The 21,548-nt window shown below is 35.4% G+C and overlaps 3 protein-coding genes across 4 annotated transcripts; all 3 read right to left on the bottom strand.

Moving 5' to 3' along the window:
* Window positions 1-383: 383 nt before the first annotated feature.
* LOC141839491 (uncharacterized) lies at window positions 384-7,963 on the bottom strand. 2 transcript variants are annotated; one of them, XR_012602698.1, is made up of 13 exons: window positions 7,795-7,963; window positions 7,630-7,725; window positions 7,143-7,220; window positions 5,912-5,992; window positions 5,555-5,833; window positions 3,400-3,449; window positions 3,221-3,308; window positions 2,890-3,144; window positions 2,703-2,795; window positions 1,549-1,653; window positions 1,283-1,399; window positions 686-813; window positions 384-589 (listed from the first exon to the last, which is right to left on the bottom strand). XR_012602698.1 is itself a non-coding variant. In XM_074727239.1 (12 exons), the coding sequence occupies exons 1-12, from the start codon at window positions 7,867-7,869 to the stop codon at window positions 748-750; spliced, it is 1,383 nt and encodes a 460-aa protein (XP_074583340.1). In that variant the 5' UTR covers window positions 7,870-7,963; the 3' UTR covers window positions 384-747. The 2 variants fall into 2 exon arrangements, 1 of the variants encoding a protein (XP_074583340.1); XM_074727239.1 differs by having other exon boundaries at window positions 384-813.
* Window positions 7,964-10,211: 2,248 nt separating this feature from the next.
* LOC141840772 (uncharacterized) lies at window positions 10,212-10,850 on the bottom strand. The gene has a single exon (XM_074728836.1). The coding sequence runs from the start codon at window positions 10,804-10,806 to the stop codon at window positions 10,282-10,284; it is 525 nt and encodes a 174-aa protein (XP_074584937.1). The 5' UTR covers window positions 10,807-10,850; the 3' UTR covers window positions 10,212-10,281.
* A 1,898-nt stretch (window positions 10,851-12,748) lies between these two features.
* On the bottom strand, window positions 12,749-20,732 carry LOC141838373 (putative gamma-aminobutyrate transaminase 3, mitochondrial). The gene is made up of 19 exons (XM_074725822.1): window positions 20,629-20,732; window positions 19,527-19,660; window positions 19,306-19,390; window positions 18,568-18,640; window positions 18,052-18,149; window positions 17,626-17,718; window positions 16,733-16,806; window positions 16,578-16,616; window positions 15,960-16,048; window positions 15,811-15,887; window positions 15,646-15,720; window positions 14,303-14,350; window positions 14,128-14,211; window positions 13,966-14,053; window positions 13,783-13,861; window positions 13,496-13,586; window positions 13,327-13,405; window positions 13,132-13,247; window positions 12,749-13,046 (listed from the first exon to the last, which is right to left on the bottom strand). Exons 1-19 carry the CDS (start codon window positions 20,662-20,664, stop codon window positions 12,969-12,971), a joined length of 1,536 nt encoding a protein of 511 aa, XP_074581923.1. The 5' UTR covers window positions 20,665-20,732; the 3' UTR covers window positions 12,749-12,968.
* Window positions 20,733-21,548: the final 816 nt, after the last annotated feature.

The following is a 21,548-nucleotide window of genomic DNA, read 5'->3' as shown; positions in this document are numbered from 1 at the left end:
ACAACACTTTTAATTAAAATTGTTACATCATGCAAATTTATTTAATTATGTAAGCAATAGACTTGAATATTTTTTAAAATAATAAAAAAATGCCCTTTGTCTTTTCTCTCCTCAAAATGATAGACCTTAGCACCTTAAATGAATCAGGTAAACCTGTCACTGTGCTCTTAGCACTCTCAAGTTTCATCTCAGTTAAAATCCTGAATACTCACAACTGAATCATTTTACCTTTCTAGATTCGTCAAGACATTTTTGCTCAAACCTGAAAAAGATCAGAATGGAAAGATTAGACCCTCTTAATGCTTCAAATCAATTTTTATTAAGAATCTCCAATTATTGTTATATTTAACAAAATACTATAATTAGGAATCTAACGTGATTAATAAATCAAAAAAAGGACTTTTCCCCATGGTATAATGCAAACAATACTACAGTCCAAGCAAACACAGTGATCATGCATTTTACATTATCATTTCTAGGTATCAGAAAAATTTGTCTTCACAAATAAACAAAAAGAACTAAAGGTTGTCTGTTGTTGACAATAGCTGAAGCGGAAAACTGTCTGAGGTTGATGCTATTGCATTTGCACCTGTTATCAGAGTAGAAATGGATGATCTTCATCTGGTGAAAACTGACAAGGCATGAAAAGAATATTAGACGGAAGAGAAGACTTAGACAGAACCACCTTTCTCTGCTCTGTCATAGGGAGAATAGGCCGAGCATCACAAAACTTGCTACTTGTTGCAACTATTTTCTTGCCAGTGACTCAGACTTGTGTTCACTGCCAGAAGTCACAATATAACCAGCGCCAACCTGTAGCAAAAGAAATGGCATAAGAGGGAATTATAATCAAACAAAAACGGCAAGCATTTAGTAAATTATTTGGAACTCATTCAGTAGTTGCGGTCACGGTAAGGAATTGGACATGCAATCTTGGGAAGTACCACAAAAAGTTACCAATGCATTGCTGTCCATTCCTCACATAAATAAATAAGTTTCATAGGCTGCATTGATATGCACATTTCCACCAAGCATATAGGTTGCTAGCAGAAAATGCAAAGTACAAAGGGTGGTGGAGTCAAATCTATGTAGTCTCTTGAACATGGCATTCTTTTCAATTCCTAAGAACGGCTTTAACAGAATTTGAAGACATTTTTATATAGGATACTTGAAACATGGATGTATACTAATTGTGGCAGATATTGCAGGCTTTTCTTCATGAACTGTAATAATTAACTTGTTGTGGTAGATTATACAAAACAGAAGAAAAATGACAGATTACCTGACAATCCTTCAAAACAACACGCTCTTGAAGTTGCACATTACTGCATATAACAGAACCTTGAATGGAACATCCATCATCGATGGTGACATGATTCATCACAACTGAATTGACAATCTACAAAAAACAAAGAAAGAATTATTGGTGTATAAAGCTGTGGTTGCAGGTTCACACTGCATATCATGTTTTTTCTTCATTTCTGAAGAAATTGCATTTAAACCATAAACAAATAAAATCATTCAAGTTTCGTTACAGTGATCAAGAACCTTGACATTTGAACCAATTCGGCAATGGCGTCCAATGACAGATCTTTTCACACTACACTTGTCACCCAATTTTGAGCCTTCTGCAAGCATGCATTGTGGGCCAACCTACATCAATCATTAACATAAGGAATGTGGAAAATTAAGATATAGAGAAATAAATGAAAGCATGTACTAGAATATGCTGGGCTACCAGCAAGGATGCTGGGAATAGCAGGAGCACTGCAGGGCAGATTGGCACAGGGCTGCTAGACCATCTGCCCCAGCTGCGGTCCAAAGGGAATAAACCTAGTTTAAGGGTATATTTAAACAGGCTGTTCCATATGGTCTCACATTGTAGAGCACAGAACTACTGTCACAAGCTATGGCTCTGAGTTTTGCACTTGGAAATTCTTCAGAATTTAGAAAATGTCTTAAGAGTGCATGTGCAGGCTGAGATACCACAATGTTTGTAGAAAGGAAAATTGTCTTCATGGGAGAACTTTCAATTTTCAAGGAACATAGAGATGAAGCTTTCCATTGTTTTCTATCTCAATATTAAGAGAACAATTTAAAGTTGATTAAGATATCTGTTGTACAATATGCGACCAACCAGCTGTCTGATTCCTCTCATAGTAGGCCTATATAAAACCACGTCAATTGTTATTAATATTTCTTGTATGTTATGTTATTCTATCAGATAAAGGTTCCACCATGCAATCTTATGGTGGAGATGAAATTGACATTTTACATGCACTTTAGAGGATGGTTTAAAGTGGTGTATTCAAACATCTACCTTAGAATAGGAGTAGATACTACCTGTGGTTCTTTTAATAGTATTGGTTCCAGCAAGCAGGGCTAGAACATTCTCCAACGCCAAAATATTGTATTAAACATTTGTGATGCTAACAACTAATAATTCAAACTTTAACCATGATCTATGTAGGGCTAGAGCAAAAAAATGATCTATGCGGTAAAAATTTATCTGTCATTGCACTGGCATTATAATTCAAACTTTAAAACTGATGATGATGATGTGAATTGATTGTCTCTCGCTCTACACCATATGAGAAGTATTAGGTCAGCTATTAGTGTGCCTACAACTCATATGTTGTAACAAAATAAGTATGTGCAAGAGATGAAGAGCATGTAAGGCTTAAAATCTTGGAAAGCCTTACTGTAGTTTTGGATCCCAGCTCAGCAGAGGGATGAATGATGTTGTTTTGTGCAGAGAAAGAATATCCAGAAAGATGGCTAGCCTCTCCTATCACCTACTCACCGTATGAAAATTTATTAGTTGTATCAAGCAAACCATTCATCTGCAGACAAGTGTCAATTATAGAATCATGCTTATCAAATTCTTACATCACGGTTAATGTCACTAAATGCCTGAATGGAGTTTAACCGGGCACAATATTTGCTTTCATTGGCAATATAAACACAGCATTTGTGGGACCTTTGATCATCACATTGTGACTTAAGGCAGAGAGGTTGGGAGTCCTGAAAAGTAGATGGAGCAATTTCTCGGTGTTGAGACAACCATCTTAGGTCACCTTGAACAGCACTCTTATTACTCCCAGATTCAGACCTAACTAATCCATTTCCTGACACTTCTGAACTCTGGTATCAAAGATGTAGTTGTAATGTTAGCTACGGTTAGCAAATGAATAAGAGGTATCAGTATAAATTAGCATACCAATTGGGTCCTTATTAGATATGGTAGAATATCCTGTCTAATGCTTTGAAATTTATCCTTTTGATCCAAAATATCCTGCAAGACAGTCCTAATAAAGACTGGCTTATCAGAAACATGAGATATGAAAGAAAAGATTATATAATGAAAAAATTGTTGCCCAATCAAATGATGCTCCTGACCTTTTAAATGCATACAAGTGTGCATCCATGAGATCAGCTCGAATTTCCATCTAAAAACATACAAAGGAATCTTACCTTAAGCATGACAAACAAATAACACAGGAGAAAGGTAACTGAAACTCAATTTCATATTAACTCTCAAGATGAAAAGAAAGCAAATAATCCCAATAACAAAGAATCTTAACAGTTATCCATAGCTTGAAGGGGACCCCTTGTCCCCAACAGACTTGTAATTAGTATGCCATCAGAAGGGAAGCTATAGAGGAGAAAAAAGAATCAGCAACGTAATTTGAAGGACAGGTGGCATTGTAGCTTGGAGTGGCACAACAACAGTCATTTAAGGAATCCAGACCAAAGGGTTTTGTACATAACTACACTCTAAGCCATAAAAGGTTAGGCAAAGGTCAATATACCAACTTGTAATCCTCTGTCAAACTGGTATATCTGCCCATGAAGTTATTAATCATCAAAATCACTCACCAAAGGTAATAGAACAGGTTCGCATCATCTGAAATTTCAGTCCTTGATTCTATTTGTACATCTCTTTCCTTTTTATTATTTGACAGATCAAAACAGTATCCGGTGGTGGATCTTCCCAGAAACTGATATTTTGCTTTTTCTTATTCCTTTTTTTTCAAAAGGTAAATAATTACGTCTGATTAATTCATAGTCATATTAAATTTCTTATATAATCAAGCATAAGCAACAAAGAACCTGATATATATAACAGTTGTCTAAGTAATTCAAGATTATTGCCAACACCATAATTTCATATAAGAATTTTAATCCAAATGAAAGTTCAACATCATACTTTCAATTAAATTTTTTTCCCATGCCCACAATATTTATTTTCCTTTTAAGTACCGTGAGGACCAGTATGTGGCAATTTCTCATAGAGTGGATTACCTTTTATTGATAGCCTCATAAGTTGCAATTATATGTGACAAGGTTTAAAGCATGGTTTGAAACATTGTGTCATGTCAGATTAAACATCTGAAACCTATCTTTAGTAGATTCATGAAATTTGATATTGATTGGCATGAAAAAAACTCTTCAATGTCACCCGTACCAATGAGTATTGTATTGTGCTAGCAAGCCATGTCAAAATGAAATTGTTATTTTTAAAATAAGGTGAGTGAAAAAAATATATGACTAAAACTTATATGAATTCATTTCAATACACATTAAAGTAAAAATGAATAAAGCAAATTTTTATTCAACTGCCTGATGATATAGTTTTAATTTTTTGGAGTAAAAAAAAAATCAAACTAGAAAAACGATTAAATGAGCAAAAATTACTTGAGTTAATCTTGGCTCAATTCACTTGAGTTAGCATGGTACAACAAAATTTTACTATAATCAACAATCTAACTGCTAGTATTATTATCAACTAAGAAGAATGAGATTGAAGGGCAAAAAAATTTTAAATTCATTTCGGCATGCTTTTATGTGCGTTGAAGCATATGATGAGTATCTAGAAAGGTGCCAAAACTGTAAGAAATCCACTTTGGCATGTGAAAGCATGCATAAGTAATTTAATCATCTTCCAATTATTATTTTTACTTAAAAAATATAATTCTATCTATAAGATAGTTAAATTAAAATTGAGTTTAGTCATGTTTACTTCAATGCATTCAGATAAGTTTTACTATATTATTTTTTCCACTTGACATTTTACTTTCTAAAATAAGAGTATAGAAATTAGATACTTGAATTAGAATTTTGAGAAAACAAATTATAACAAATAGCAAAAAATAGTGGTATTCATATAAATTCATCTCGACATGCGTAAGTCCATGCCTAAGCATATCGAATTACAACACAATATGATATTCATTAGCACAATCACAACACAAGAAATTACTTATGCCAACTAGTGTCAAGTTTTGGTAATTTACCCAAAGTTGCGTTGTCTAGCAAGACATGAGATTTTTAACTATCATGTGGTTATATTTGTGGCTTAAGAGAATAATAACAAAGCTAAATTTGCACAAAAAGCCTGCCCAAGTAAACAGAAAGAAATAAATTAGAAGATAGCATACTAAAATCCATCATCATCATCATCATCAAGCTATATTATCACAATTGACCAGCTATATAAATCTCTTCATTGTTAATTTACCACGACTCCATAAAATCACAAATCAGAATGTACCTGTCCCACTGCCTGAAGAATTCTCTTTTGAAGTCGAATATCCTTTTCCACTTCAGCCCCTGTTGCCATGTGTAATAAATATTGTCTTGTAGGATCCAACCCAATGATATTGTGACGGACTGGTTTTTTGGCTTTCTCCTTTCCTCCAGAAGTCCCACTATCAGACGGACCACTTACAGGAGAAGAGCACAACAAAGTTGTTACTACTGCACCATGCCTTCGATGAGTTGCAGCAACAGCCCCAGGAGGCACATCAGTAACAAGATCACCACTTACAATCTAAAAATAAACATGATTTAATTCAAAAGTAAAAAAAAATGTTTTTCTTATTCAATGTCAATGAAAATTGAAGAATACCAGAATATCATTGGCAGTAAGGTAAGAAGATATAGATCGCAAAGCTCCTGCAGTTCCAACACCCTCGGGAACAGCAGCTACCTATGACAATAGAATGGGATCCCATAGAACTTAGTGCACAACTTACACTGAAGTAGTTAATAAGATTAAGGTAGAGGCAATATTCTAGAAAGTAAATCTGATTTATAAGTAGTTACAGTTCATTTCAACTTGTAGGTATCTTATAGTAATTCCTTTTTGTTTATGTTTGCTCCTTGAGATCAAATGAGTTTATCATATATGACCTCTAATACTCCAGTTTCTAACTTTAAAAATTCTCTCAAGTCCATCGTTGTCAAGCCTTCCGATCTTTTATTTGGTAAAAGTGATTATCTGTCCAATAGATACCATCCATGACTCAACAAATAGGACATATATAGGGCAATTAGTCACACACAATCAATGTACTCACTGTGATTCTTTTGCTAAGAATCAAACTTCGATTGTCAGATGATAAATTGTTCAAATCTCTGATAGTCCATACAAAATTAGAAGAAAAAAAATCAACACGCACAACTAAGTGAACTTTTTAATATTCAAAAGTTCACCAATGTGTAAGTAAACTACATCACCAAGATGAATCTTTTTCAAATTAGCAAAATGACTTTTAAAAAACATATAGCATGATACAAGATATGACATCCAAAACCATTTGATTCTAGTGTTATTGAACAGCCGATAATAGATATATAAAATGATTGAAAGAAGAGAAGAAATAAAAGCAATCTACAAAATATGCTTGGTCAGACAGCTGGCATTCATCCGAATATGCTAGCAGGAAAGACTTGAGCATCACATTAAGCTCTATTTGTCACAATTATTTGAGATCGGCTACAAGAATCGTACCTTCTATTAGGCTCCATGCAAGAATATATCAAATCAAACCAGTCTTGACAAATGTTTTTCTTTGGTAATAGATTAAGTCTATCAACAATAAAGTATATTGGTTGTCTTAGATCATATTTATACCATCTCATCCTATTTACTCTTATTTTGTTAACTATTAAAGTTATACATAAATTCCAAATGCTTTCTAGTAGCACCAAACATCCATCTTAGCATGGGTAGCTATAATCACACTATGACCGTGGGGTTAATTAACTAAATGCCCACAATAAAACAAAAGCATAGTTATAAGTCCTAGTCAGAGGACATAATGATAAACATTCCAAAACATTCAGATATTACCAACCTCAACATGAAGACGGTCTGCATAAGCTCCTGATATCCAGCCACCAACGAGTTGTGCTGCATCTTCTCCCTCAACCACCTATTTCCATTTGATAGAGCATAGGAACACAGACAAAAAGCTCCAAAAATAAAATCATAAAAATAAGCAATGTGGGAAATCCGATCCAAGTTGCTCCCGGCCGAGGTCAATTTGAGAGAGAGAGGAGAATAACTTCACCAGCCTCCATTTGCAAAGCATGCATACATTATATTGGCTGAAACTCGAAACTTGGGTTTATATTGGCTAAAACTCGAAACTTGGGTTTTTGCGAGAGAGGAAAAGGAAACACATGGGGGAAACAACAAAATAATCAAACGGTTTTAACAACAGATCGGTAAATAAAGATTCCATCAAGAGCGAAGCAACATAAGATCGAAATTTAGCAAATCTCTCGATTAAAAAAAAATCAAAAGCATAGACAGCATGACTAGTCGGAAAGAGCACTGACCACGATGAGATCTTTGAGGTTGCTTCCTTCGAGAAGCTCGAGGACATAAGACAAGACGGGACGGTTGGCGACGGGAAGCAAAGCCTTGGGCACCTCCTGTTGCCCGAAACAAACAAGCCAAGGTCAAGCGCCCGCAATGGACGGAGGTCAGGCTGGAGGACGTACCTGAGAAACAAGAGGGGAGAGATTGCTAGAGGCACCGCCGGCGAGAACGACGACTTCGAAATCCATCCTCGTCATGGGGAAATTGCCGGAGAGGAAAGGGCTCAGTCGTTGCAGAGGAAAGGCAAAGAGGTTTTACGGAAATCAAAATTAGGGCTCGCAGACTGGGCCAGTTGGCTAGCTGGCTTCGATATCTCAAATGGTCGATACGTTTCTTCATTTATATTTATATTTATATTTATATTAAAATCATCACGTATTTCATTATATCTTTTAAGTTTACGTATATTTTATTTATAATTTTTATGGTAAAATATCAGTTAATCCTTCGTCCAAATTTTTACCTTCTGATTGGAATTTACTCTACATTTATTATATTAATTATATTATTAGTCATGAATATACTTTTTAGTAGTAATTACTTAAATTCAACGGATTTAGTCTGCATATTTTATGAACAACGACTTTGTCAAAGTTACTGGAAGCATTTCGTTCCAACGCAGTGGTCATGTGAGTTGCTCATTTATATATTACACCTAAGTCAAATCAAACTTATAATCTTTAGGTCTGTTTGATTTTGATTAATAATTGAGCTTAATGAACTTTCAATTTAAATTTATTTAATTGTTTAAAATTTTTATATTTTAAATTTATTTATTTGATTATTAAATTTAATAATATAAATATATTATTTATTTTGAAAGTTTATTTATTTATCATATTGATAAAAATTTTATTCATGAACATTAATGACTTAAACATATACATGATCAAATTTATTCGTTTAGCGAACGCTGTTTAAACTTACTTATTTAATTATATATAAATATATAAAATAAATATAAATAATCTCTTATCAAATTAAATATCAAAATTTATTAATAAATATTTGATTCATTTATCATCCTAACTACTCAAAATTAGTGGACAGATTGGTGATGAAATTTCCAAGCACACTAGTCGTACCAATTTGGATGCTGCAATATTTTTTCACTGCCCTCACATTAGAACTTAGAAACTAGAAGACAAGAAAAATGAAAGCGAGAATAACACGTGAGTTGACTCCCACAGAATAACTTGGCTGGTAACGAGTGGGGCCCCTCACAGCCAACAAGATCGAATTGTTACGAGATTAAGTTGATCCTCTGTCGATGATAGAAAAAATAAGATGGATCCGGTTATTTAATGAGTACGTGGACGTTGGGTATAATAGGAGACTAGAAAAATAGAATAAGTATTGGATGAGAACTATTTTTGAAATCTTAAGTAAGCTCCTGAGCTTCTCTTTTGGTCTTAGTATGCTTCCTTAAATATATAAATAAGCTTCTCTTTCTGGTCTTGGTATACTTTCTTAAGTATATATCAAGCTCCTCTTTCAATCTCGGTATGCTTCCTTAAATATACCAAGCTTCTCTTTTAATCTCGGTATGCTTCCTTAAGCATATACTGAGCTCTTCTTTCAGGTTCGGTATGTTTCCTTAAACATATACCGAGCTCCTCTTCTGGTCTCGATATGCTTCCTTAAATATATATCGAGCTCTTTTCTTATGGTTTCGGTATGCTTCCTTAAACATATACTGAGCTCTTCCTTCGGTCTCAGTGTGCTCCCCTAGGCATATGCCAAACTTCTCCTATGATCTCGATATGTTAAGCATACACCGACCTCGTGACTTGGCCTCATCACGCCTTCCGCACTAAACGCCGACCTCAGGACTTGGTCTCGGCATGCTCTCCGCACCAAACGCCGACCTCAGGACTTGGTCTCAGCATGCTCTTCGCACCAAACGCCAACCTCAGGACTTGGTCTCGGCATACTCTCCACACCTTGAGACAACATCGGGATGTGATATCAATATGTTTCCTACATCTAGGGCTAATTCCCAGCGCGTGATACTTATTAAAAACACGATCGGTTCATTTAAATTGGGAATATTTTCAGAACGGAACCAGTCTACTCGAATATTTCTCAAACGGTTGTTAATATTTCGGAGATCAACTGGTATAAAAAGGTAGCTCATGTCCATGGACATAGGTACACTGCACATATCTATCCTAATTTTCTCAAATCATTAAATTCCCTCCTTATGTTAAATCTTAACTTGAGCGTCGGAGTGGTTTGCTGGGATCAACCCCAACGTCATTCTAACCCTCTTTTTGAGTACATTTCAGGATCTCTTTTCTCCGGATGATTCTTTTCGAGGAGCATGTAAGTCGACTGAATTTTAAATCAATGTTTGAACCATCGATAATGATGTATTGATCGGGAAAAAAATGATACAGCAAGTTTTTCAGCACGATTAATAGTAGTTAATAATTTTTTGTTCTTAATTGTGTTTTTTGGAAACAGGACCTGGCAGTGAAAGTCAATTGGAGCACGATGATCTGATGACATCTAAATGTTTCTTTCGGAACACCATTAATAGCTAGGAAGCATGCGAACATGTAAATCTATAAAATTAATATGAACAAGCGGATCGAAAAGATGTCTGACTACATGAAGTCAAGAATACTGGCACTGGAATTGGTGGGAGCTTGGCGGAAGAAACCCCCATCAGCCTCACCAAAATTCGTGCCGTAATTAGCCAGGCCCTGTAGAAATACTGCAGCATCATTATTGTTGGAATAACCACCGCCGCCAGTCACTGCGGTAACGATATTATGATCCGAATTGTAGCTCTGATATTGCTCTTCCTGCGAATATGACGGCCCAAAGGACATGAAGCTCCTCTGCTGCGCCTGTTGATTATACAGAAAAGGCTCGTGGATATAGCTATTGTAGCCTCCGCCGCCGGTTGCGTACGGGCCGGAAGGAAGGCCGGTGAACTGCTGCACCATAGCGCGGAAGTTGGCGGCGTCAGTGTCGAACATGGTCGTCGGAGCCCTTCGGGAGGCCCTCGTCCGACGGCGAACTAACCTGCCACCTGCTCGACCATCGGTGGCGCCGCCGCTACGGCCCTTTGCTGGCTGTCTATCGGGGCGAGCCGGCGGAGCTTCGCCGGATACAGTGTCACTCATGGCGCAAGGGCGGAATGGATTGGAATGGAGGGAGGAAAAACTCACTCAGGCCGGTGGATATTTGTAGAGGAGGAGGAATGGTCGACAGAGGTGACCAAGAAGAATCCTGTCCGTTCGTTTTTAGCACGTGGTTTGAGATTGTTGATCTTTGCTTTCTAGAGAATGAAGCGTGGCTTCCAGGAAGCTTCACTAGTTTGACTGGCGAGAATGCTTCTTTGACTTGCTCGATCAATTTATCTTTTGTAGACTTTTCTTTTATTTGAGTGTTCAGTATCACAACCAATGGCACTTGGAACGATTGTGATATATCAAGTTTCACGAAGAAAATTATTCTAATGTATTATATCAATTATTGTAAACGTGGCAGTGTCTTGCCTTCAGAATCCATTGTACATCAGGATTTTTCATTCGCTCCTGAATATAATTGAGTTGATTATTTGAATCTCATGAAGTAAAGATTCGAAATTATATCTTCTTTCTATCATGATTAATTCTAATTTTTTAATTTACTTTCTCACAAATGATCGTGGGATCGTCGTGTGAGACTGTTAAACTAGTCGATTCCACCTTCCATTCTCATTTAGCTTTGTAAATGCAATTGGTTTCTCCTTGGGGAGCTGTTGCTGTTTGTAGTACACAAGCGGTCATCCTGCAGTACAAAAGCGACCCGTGAAAGAGACGACCAAGAATTTGTTAGAACTACGTGATGATGAAATTAAATACATGTATTATGAAAATATCCTGTCAAATTATTTCTAAATTTTATTTATTTATTGACTCGTTCAAGTCTCGTTCTTAAAACACATGCACAGAGATAAATAAAGAATTTTCAACAGTGAATTTTCTCGTAATATCTCCATACTGTTCTCAGCGTCACCAACCATTTCCGAGCTCGCTTCCTTGAAGCTTCCAAGTCGATAAAGGAATTGATTGCACCTCAAATAACAGTAAGTTTGAACCTTATTTTGTACGCATTCTGAGAAAAAAAGGTCGGTGACGAAATAATAAAGACAAAGTAATGGTCTAATTAACGACCTAGCCAGCTACTCGTGCTTATTTTATGTGACCGTAAACTGTACATGTTTTGTAAGGGCATGCATTTTATTTTATTGGAATCCATCGATCGGAAAGGACTAGGAGAAGAAAAAAGCTTGCATTTTTTTAAAAAATAAATATACAATGAAATTTTATCTGTGTCAAAGATAAATTTTCTAAAAATTACGCTGAGAGAGAGCAGCTGGGCATACAAACAATCTATGTACGACAATGCCGCAGTCGAGACATTTGAGATTATTTTCCCCTTGTCTCCACTTTACTCTCACAGTCACTGTGTAACGGCTTTGGTGCCATTCGTTCACTCCTCTCTCTTTCTCGGTGGCTCAATTCAATGGAAAGACTTAACTGGAGCTGCGAGATGTACAGTCAGAAAGTTACGTACTCAGCGAGATCAAATCAAATCATGTAGTTTTCCTTTGATTGGCTCATGAGACATAGTTAAATTAGTTACGGGAAATAGATTTATTAAAATAAATAAAAATTAAATTTTGATGTAGTTGAGATTAGGATTTTCACCATCATCATCGGTCCTTTTACCCTTTTCTGTAAAAAGAATACATTCCAACTTCTGTTATGAGTTTAACTCAGGGATAGAAAACTCTTTACTTTTTTGTGTTTAGTTCCTGCGGATTGTTATTTTTAATAACAGCGAATTTTTAGAAATAGAGAAGTTAATTCAAAATATTATTTTTATAAAAACGTATTTTTTATTCATCTTTTTCCACACATTCTTTTCTATTTGTCATTTTGAAAAACAAACTGTTACTTTTTTCAGCACCTTATTATTTAACTGTCAATTTCATCCATGTAAATCATTGATCTTATTTTATAGTTCATCGCGGCAGCTCAAATGCGTGTTATGGATCGTGGTCGACTACTATTCACATTGTCACATTGAATGATCCATAGCAATTGCAATACTATAATATCCAGCCTGCTCGACCATGCTTTATCTTATCCTAATCAAGCCTCGATTCTTCCAGACACTTGCACAATAACTTACTCTCGATAGTTTTTGCAAGCGTCGACAACATTATTTCACAGCTATCACGATCATTAGAGTGGGAGTCTCAATTCACCTGGAGGAACTTCACGAGATGAATTAGCTACTTTTTGCTCTTGGATTGCAGCTCTGCCACCTTCTCCTCTGTGGCCTTGAGCGCTTCTCCGTAGATGCTTACCAGCTGAGTGCAGAAAGAAAACAAAGTGCCTCATTTTTTTTTTTCTATTTTTTTTCAACGTACGAAGAATCAGCATGGGAAATCTTACTTCATTAATTTCATCTGGAGTGATTACAAGGGGAGGAGACATCATTATGTTATCCCCAGCTACTCGAACAAGCATTCCACGCTTCACGCATTCTGATCCAAAGATTGCTCCTACACCTGAAATCATATTTGTTGAAGCAGATGCCAAAAGTTCTCTTCCATCAGAAGATTTAGGATCGATAATGCTATGAGTTACCCCATTCAGCCGGGAACGGTTCATTTGGAGACTTGTTTTGAGAGAACTCGGTTCCAAGAATCAACCCAGTCCCTCGTACCTGCAACACAATAGGAATTTTGTATACAGTTGCTCACAATCCAAAACGAAGTAGGTATGCTGCTTGAAGATTCCAGAATAGCATACATACCTCACCGATAATGGGACTTTCTGAGAATGCTCTGATGCCTTCCTGGAACCTAGGAGAGACAGATTGTACATGCTCAGGAATATTTCTCTCCCTGCACAACACAGTTAAGAATGGAATTTCAAGATATGTTTCCATTGACATATGAATGGAACGGACCATGTTGAACTTCCTCTTATTAGCACTATGACTGCGCTTAGATTGACTAGCAGTATGGCTTGAAAATGCAACCTTTTAGTTGTATTTCATTCCAGAATAGAAAGGCCAAAAGCATGCGGAGAGAAATTTACTTGTAAATCTTAATTGCTTCTAAGGCAACAGCACAAGATACAGGATGGCCAGAGTATGTGAATCCATGGGCAAAAGAACCTAAAGGGAAAAAAAAATCTTAATTAAGAACAATAAGAACAAACACACAAGCAACTACAAGTTGGTGAATGTCTTCCTCTTTCATAGAGAGGTTATAACCTCACCTAGCTTGTTACTTTGAGAATATATAACTTCCACAATTTCTGGACTAACAAGTATTGCACCAATCGGCATGTATGCTGAAGAAAGGGCCTGCATGATATCAGAGAAGGCAAACATTTAGTACTTTCTTCTGGATGCTTCAATTGACTACTATTAAGACTTACTTTTGCGATGGAAACAAGGTCAGGCTGGATCTTAAATTTATCACATCCAAATGTTGTCCCTAGCCTTCCAAAAGCAGTAATGACCTGACGTAAAACCATTCAAGAGGAGACTTTAAACTTGTTTGTTTCCCTCTTTGCAAGAGAGCATTTGATTTATGAAAAAGCGTTTGAAAACCTCATCAGCAATAAAAAGGATATCGTACTTCTTCACAACAGCTTGAACCTGTTGGAAATATAAAAAAAAAAAAAAGACAAGTCATAAAATATTTAGAAGAAAGGTTAGAAATAAAAATTGTGTAAACCCTAGATTATTGGAAGGACTATCCAGGAAATCTAACTAGTGTACTGCTAACATCAATCGCAATGAAGGAGGATTGAAGAAAATGAAAACACAATCCCACGTCAAAAGAAATGTCAAATATGCGCAGAAATTTTTACAGTCCTGCATCCTACATAAGCATATATAAAGAGCCAAGAAAAACAATTCACAAAAGCATTGTCAAGAATAAACAGAAACAATCGAGACTATAATCTTTCAAAGAATCTTCACAATTTTGGTAGCTAGCACATTCCAAATTACAGTCTAATTTTGTATCATTTTACATAGCACGTGGTCAAAGGAAATTGTGCCACAAAAAAGTACAAGTTTGATATTGGGCATGTTGTTGTATGCATGCCTCGTATGAACAGAAACACACAATAAAGAAAAAAGACAATGATAAAGGATATAATTCATAGGGTAGATGAAAGAGACTAGGTCATATGACGGTATTGCCTACATTCAGGAGATTGAATATTCTTTTGTGTAACTAAGTTGAAGAAATAACACAGTTATTAAATTTCAATTTTGAGCAAGCAAGTCCATCAATAGAAAGAATTTAATCTGGTCAAAGCCACCTTCAACAACTGAAAAAGGTTATACCATAGACAATGGCCAGATCAAATGAAATATAGACTAAAAAACAATGGAAAAAAGAAAATGTAGGTTTTAAGTTAAAAAAAACTCTCAAGTACATAATGTAATAGATCAGGAAAAATTAAAATGATACGGAATAAGAAAATCAGTATGCAAAAAATTCATCAAGGTGACAAAGATTTGGTTATAAAACTATTTTAATCCTGATATAACCAATGCCGTGTTTACTTAGAAGGACATAAGAGAGAAAAGAAAATAAAAGAATTTTTATTTGGAAGTAAATAAATAAGTGGAAGGAATTTAATTCCATTCGTTTCTTCTATTTTATTTCTCCTAAATAGGACAGAATGGACAGGGATGAAATTTACAAATCTTATAAACACAAATAAGCAGCGAGTGGAAATAAGATAAAATTATCCTTTTTGTCTCTCCACTAAAATTATCCTTTTTGTCTCTTCACTTAAGCTATTTCTTTTCCCTTCTATTTGCCTCTCCACCAAGTAAACGCAGCATAAGTGTTTGATTTTAACATAAGAGCCTATACATGGAGAAACTATAGCTTCTGAACAAATTAAAGAAACTAGAAATTCACTAGCACTAACCTTTTCAAAATATGTTTTTGGAGGAGGTATAACACCTCCAGCACCCATAACAGGTTCAGCAATGAAAGCAGCAATCTGGATAGAAACTCTAACTTAGCAACCTAACATAAGATAGTCTGTTGTAATATTTGTCAAGAATGCGAGTGAGACAAAGGAAACAGTAACTGTATCTGGCCCTTCTTTCAGAATAAGATTCTCCAAGTTGTTAGCCAATCTAGTTGAAAACTCCTCCTCTGTCTCACCTATTATTCAATTCCAAAAAATAAGAAGGCATTTAAACTCAAACAATATTTAACAAGTGAAAAATACAATACCAGGAAGATGGTACCGCCAGTAGTGAGGACAATCTGTGTGCAAAACAAATGGTGCAGGCAGATCAAATTGTTGGTGCAAAGCTGGAAGACTGAAGATGGAGCATGCATATAAAATTGTCAACACTATCAAGAAGAAACTAGACACTGAATAAATAGCTAAGGTCATTTTTGGTATGAAACATATAACACCATGTTTGGTAAATAATTTTTGAAAGACAATTTACAAAATATATTTTTTCGATAACTTAAGACTTTAAAAATGAGAATTTCCTGAATTATCGAGAAAAATGGAAACCAGCTTTGTATGAAAAATATGATATCACGTTTGGTAAAAGAATTGCGCCAAGTAAAGAATCCTGAAAAGAAAAAATAGGAAGTTCCATCATTTTGGAGGCCTATGAAGAAAAAATTTAGAAATAAAAATAGACCTGGGCTAAAATTTTAATCAATCAGTTTGTCCACGAAATAACAATTTGTCCAAAAAAAAGAGGAGCTAATTTGTCGAGAGGAAATAAAAATAACTAAATGTACATTAGGATTACAGATGACAGCAAATTTGGTATGATAGCTCGTGATTTGTGAAAGAGTTTGTCAATGTGGATTTTGAGAAAATTTTACCCTGAAAGGCTTGCAGATATTAACGTTGATCCATGATACCTGCAGAAAGAGCCAATGTGAATGTCCCAATTCAATGATGATAAATTCTTGTCTAAAATCTTGTCAAGAGGATTAAGTAAACAAGCACATCTTATGGAATCAGGTAGAAAGTTTACGCTTTTGACCGCGCTATAAATTTCTTCTTGTTTGGCCTACCCAGTGCATTGTTGTAATACCAGACCAACTTGACCTAGAAGAAGCATTTCCCATCAACAACAGAAACATCTATAGTTCTAACTTTTAGTTTGATTGAAACATTGTAACATAGCATACATTCAATTCAAGGATTATGCCAGTAGACAAGAAAGCAAATGATATAATCAAGAATGGGAAACCAAAAATCATATATCACTTGTTAATTGTAAATTACAATGTGATCAATATTTACTACTGAGACATTGCCATAGTAGAATATCCTTGTTATTTTGAATGCATAAGAAAGCAATCTGCCATAAAGAGGATGTAAAACCACCATCAAGATTAGCTAAATAAGGCCTCAGAAATATGGAAAGATGGTGTTGGAGAAACATAAAATGGAATAACAGGATTTGCTAAATTTGTCAAAGATGGCTCTATTGCCTCAGAAATATGTAAAAGTGTGTGCAACATATTTTATCTGTACCTTGTTTCCATTTTGATTTTCCTGTTTTCAACTATCCTGTTCTCTTTCTAGATTCTAGGAGCACTTATGTAAATATACACTGTATATATTTCATCTATTTGTTTTAAATAAATCCTAAACCTTAAATCCAAGGGTCTTCACTGTCAACTTTTCATCCCAACAGGTATGTTGGTTAGAACAAATATTAATGGATAGACAGAAAATAATGTTTACATGCTTTATGTCACTCCAAATAAAGTTGAGCACTAGAAGTAATCTACAAAAGCACTACAAAGGGTTTAGATCATGAAATCTTCAAACAAAGAGTTACGAATAGTAGGGCAATGTGCAAAGGAAACAAATACCGTGAGTAATTAGTTAATTCCAATACAAGGTAGATCAAATCACCTGGGAGTCATTAGCTTCTGAACCACTGTTGGTGAAGAAGACCTTACCCATTTTTCTTGCAGTGAAAGTATCAAGAATTTCCTTAGCAAGATCCTAATTAAAAAAAAATTAAACTATTTCAACTGTAATAAATGGTAATATATATAATTACAGACCTGAAAATGTTTGGCATTGATAAACAATGAAAACAGTATTCCAAAAAAAAACAAAAATATACAAGATACTTACATGAGAAACAACAAAGCCCATGTATACCTTATATATCAGAGGCAACAACAACAACAATAACCAAGCCTTATCCCACTAGGTGGGGTCTGCTAACCTTATATATTGGAGGCAAAAGAACTAAATTGGGACTTGGCTAACTGATTTATATCAGAGTGTAGAGGAATTAAGAATTATAACTAGAAAAAAATGTATTCATACCAGGGATGGTTTTGTTGTACGATTCCAAAAGGAATGATAGAATGGTAACTTATTTAATTGTGCAGTAGCAGCTGCAACAAGACGCGGTTCATTTCCACCTAAAATATTAATGTGTGATGTTAGATAGCAAGAGATGGTTTTGTGAGAAAAAAAGATTTACCAAATTTAGTTACAGAAAATATGCATCCGTGTAGTTTATTGGCAAATGTAGACGCAAGAGGCATATTTTTGGTACAAGTTAATAAGATGGAAGAAAAATATAGCAATAGATGAGAAATGCATCTATAAATGAGGAAAGGGTAGCCCAATCCACGAAGCTCCCGCCAAAATGAGATTTCGGAGAAGAGTCGAACTACATTGGATCTATTGTATGCAGTCTTATCATGTATTGCAAGATGTTGTTTCTATGACTTGAACCCGTGACCACAAGATCACACAGTAGCAACTTTACCGTTGTGCAAGACTCCCCTACTTCTATAAATGAGGAAAGACAAATCTAAAATAGACGCCAATTACCTAAAGCTGTACACCATAACCCAGCAAGAGAATCAAGATACTTCTTCCCATTAATGTCATAAACATAGGTGCCCTGCAATCATTTATAGCATTAATATTGTGAAGAAACATTATCTCACAAAGAATATGTGCATCACACCAGCAACAACCTGCTATTGATATAAATTTTAGAGGTAGAATTTGCAATTTGTCAATCGATATGCTCAGCTACTCATATAAGAAAAGACATAAAATTGATTCTAAATCTTATGATAGCAACACAGAATTCCATGTTTCTTGCAGAGATAGACTGTAAAAATAAATTATTTCAATTGACTAACAGTACAAAATTGGATAATCAAAATGAAGTATGGAACATGCCACAAATTTCAATCTATTACATAAAATTGAGACATCTTTAAAACAACAAAAACTACCACAATTTCAATTCTAAAAGAATAATAAAAATTATTTCTAAGAGCTTGATTTATCATGCAAAGCCAAATAAACACATGAAACATTGATCCTTTCCCATAGTTGAAGTAGAGCACCTAAATTGTTTCCAAACACAAAATAATGTGCAACAAAACAAAATCAATGAAAAAAGTAGCAAGCCACAAAGACAATAGCGATATGAAGGCTGTAATGGTTCATCTGAATCTATTATGTGTAATTTTTAAGAGTTTGAAATAGATCTCTGATGTAATATGTCATAGACAAAGATACATACAAGTTAACCAGACAAGATCAGTGGCTTACTTCTGATCTATCAATAACTAGAGGATGTAGATCGTTGGTTTGCCACCCAGCAGTAAATGGTGCCAACATATCATGCCCCTTGAACCTAACAGAAATATCATTTAAGATGGAAGACAATCTAATACATAGGTAAACAAACAATATCTTCCAGAGGTACAGGAAGATGATAATGAACGATATTCCATGAAGAAATCTATTTTGATTAAAGACACAGGACAAACCCCTTTTCTTCCGTTGATTCAGATTGAAGAGAAGTCTCTGAGCTCATCAGCCTTGTGGCTGTCAAAGTTGAGCATTTGGGTGCATGTTCCTGAGACCACCCCATAGATGTAATACGTCTGATGAATGACCCGGCCTGCAATTAAGAAAGCAGAAAATGTTCAGAGATGCAAGTAGACTATAAAAGGTTGCAACCTCAAACAATCACCCAAACTTTCATAGTAACAATGGAGAACTACTATGTAGCAAAAAACATAAACATAGATACGCAAGTAAAATAATTCAGATTTCAAAACAATGGTAAATTCCTATAATAGATGAGCAATAAAATCAGTTTAAAACAAATTGAGTAACTCCTAAAGGCAAGGGTAACAAGTTATATTTGCTGAATATTCATTCTGTTGACAAAACAAAACAGGGTCCAAGGATGTAATCAGCCCACTTGTGTATTTAATACAACAAGAATTATGCATACAAAGTGGATCCATAAAATTATCGCAACCACATCACCAAATCCAAGAAAATAGGAATTACGAATTCTCCACTGTACCACTATTTAGTTGTGTTTTTTTTTTCATTGCACATCCACTTCCTATTACAAATCTCTTGGCTACATCGACATGGGCAGATGAAGAAGCGGAGGGAGGTGGGAGGGGAGAAAAGGGGTTTCAAATCTATCATGCTATTTACTTGTGCGGAAGGAAGCGAGAGGGAGGTGGCGCCTTCAACGGCGAATACCAACACAATTGCTGCACTTCAATCTTCCCTTCTGCAAGTCCTCGGCGTCCTCCATCCCTGGTCCAAATCGAAATGGTCGTGCGAACGGGAACGGGGACAGCAGCTACCCCGGAAAAGCCGCCGCCGCCGCAAGGGCACGAGTAGTCCCGAATAGGTCGCAGGGGAGCGGAGAAGAGCACTTTTGAAGCAACAATGCTTCGTTATCGAACACAGAAAAAATAACACTCGCCGGTCTCTTTGAAGAAGAACCAACCATCTCTAATGATCGTTTCATGCAAACAAATAATGAATCTTGGAAATTTGAACACCCTATAGATCTAATCTTAAAAGCTAGACGTAGACTAGGAAATGATTAGAAACGCCAACCTTGGAAGGCCTGAATCGGAGAAGAACACCGGCCATGATCGGAGAAGAACAGAGAAGGATCAAATCAAGGAGCAAGAGCGAAGGATAACCGACGACGATGGGGATATTTAAGGGACCCAAAACACCAGTAAATAGTGTGGAAACTGGATACCATGAGTGTTGCCAACACGAATATGCGCACACGTACCGTAATAACGTCCCCACTCGTATCTCCATCACACAATCTGACGCAAAACTGCACGTGGAGTCCCAGCAGCTGCGAGGAGGCGCCAGTGGGTGAGTACAATATATGTGGCTGAGTTGTACAGATAGAGATAAACGAAGGTCCCATAATTAGTCAATTATTATATAAAATGTTTTTTTAATTAAAAAATTGATTGATAAATTTTCATTTCTTTTTATAACCGAGCATCCGCTAAAAAAAAATTCTTTCTAGCTTATTTGATCTGTCTAATTTGTTAGCTTTGCTCGATGGATTTATTAGTTTCATTTAATATATTTAATCTTGTAACTTTTGATTTCATGACTCTTTAACTTATTAGCCTATCCTCAAATTCATCAAATTGACTAAACTAAGTAACTCATATAAAATATCTATTTCAATTCAATCCGTTTAATTTATTTAACTTGGATTAGAAAATGATCATTAGCCTTTTAGATCAGCTAATAGCAATTATTTAAGTGCATAAACTTCAATTAAGAAAATGAAAAATAGATGCAAAAACTTAGGGTTCCAGTAAATTGTGAAGGCATCTCAAGGACGTTTATAATACTTTTGGATGGTTCTTGATAATAGTTGTTTATACGACAAAAATTGATACTGTTATTTATTAAAATGAAGGAAGTTAGAAGATGATATAGTTTGAATGCAATAGGGAAGGGTCGAAGCATCAGCACTTAATTTATTGCAGTATTGAAAT

This window comes from Curcuma longa, chromosome 11 (assembly GCF_044706935.1).
Source record: "Curcuma longa cultivar G26 ecotype Majalengka, Jawa Barat chromosome 11, ITB_CL_G26_1.1, whole genome shotgun sequence".
NCBI lineage: Eukaryota > Viridiplantae > Streptophyta > Magnoliopsida > Zingiberales > Zingiberaceae > Curcuma > Curcuma longa.
This window is presented reverse-complemented; position numbering and strand designations above follow the sequence as displayed.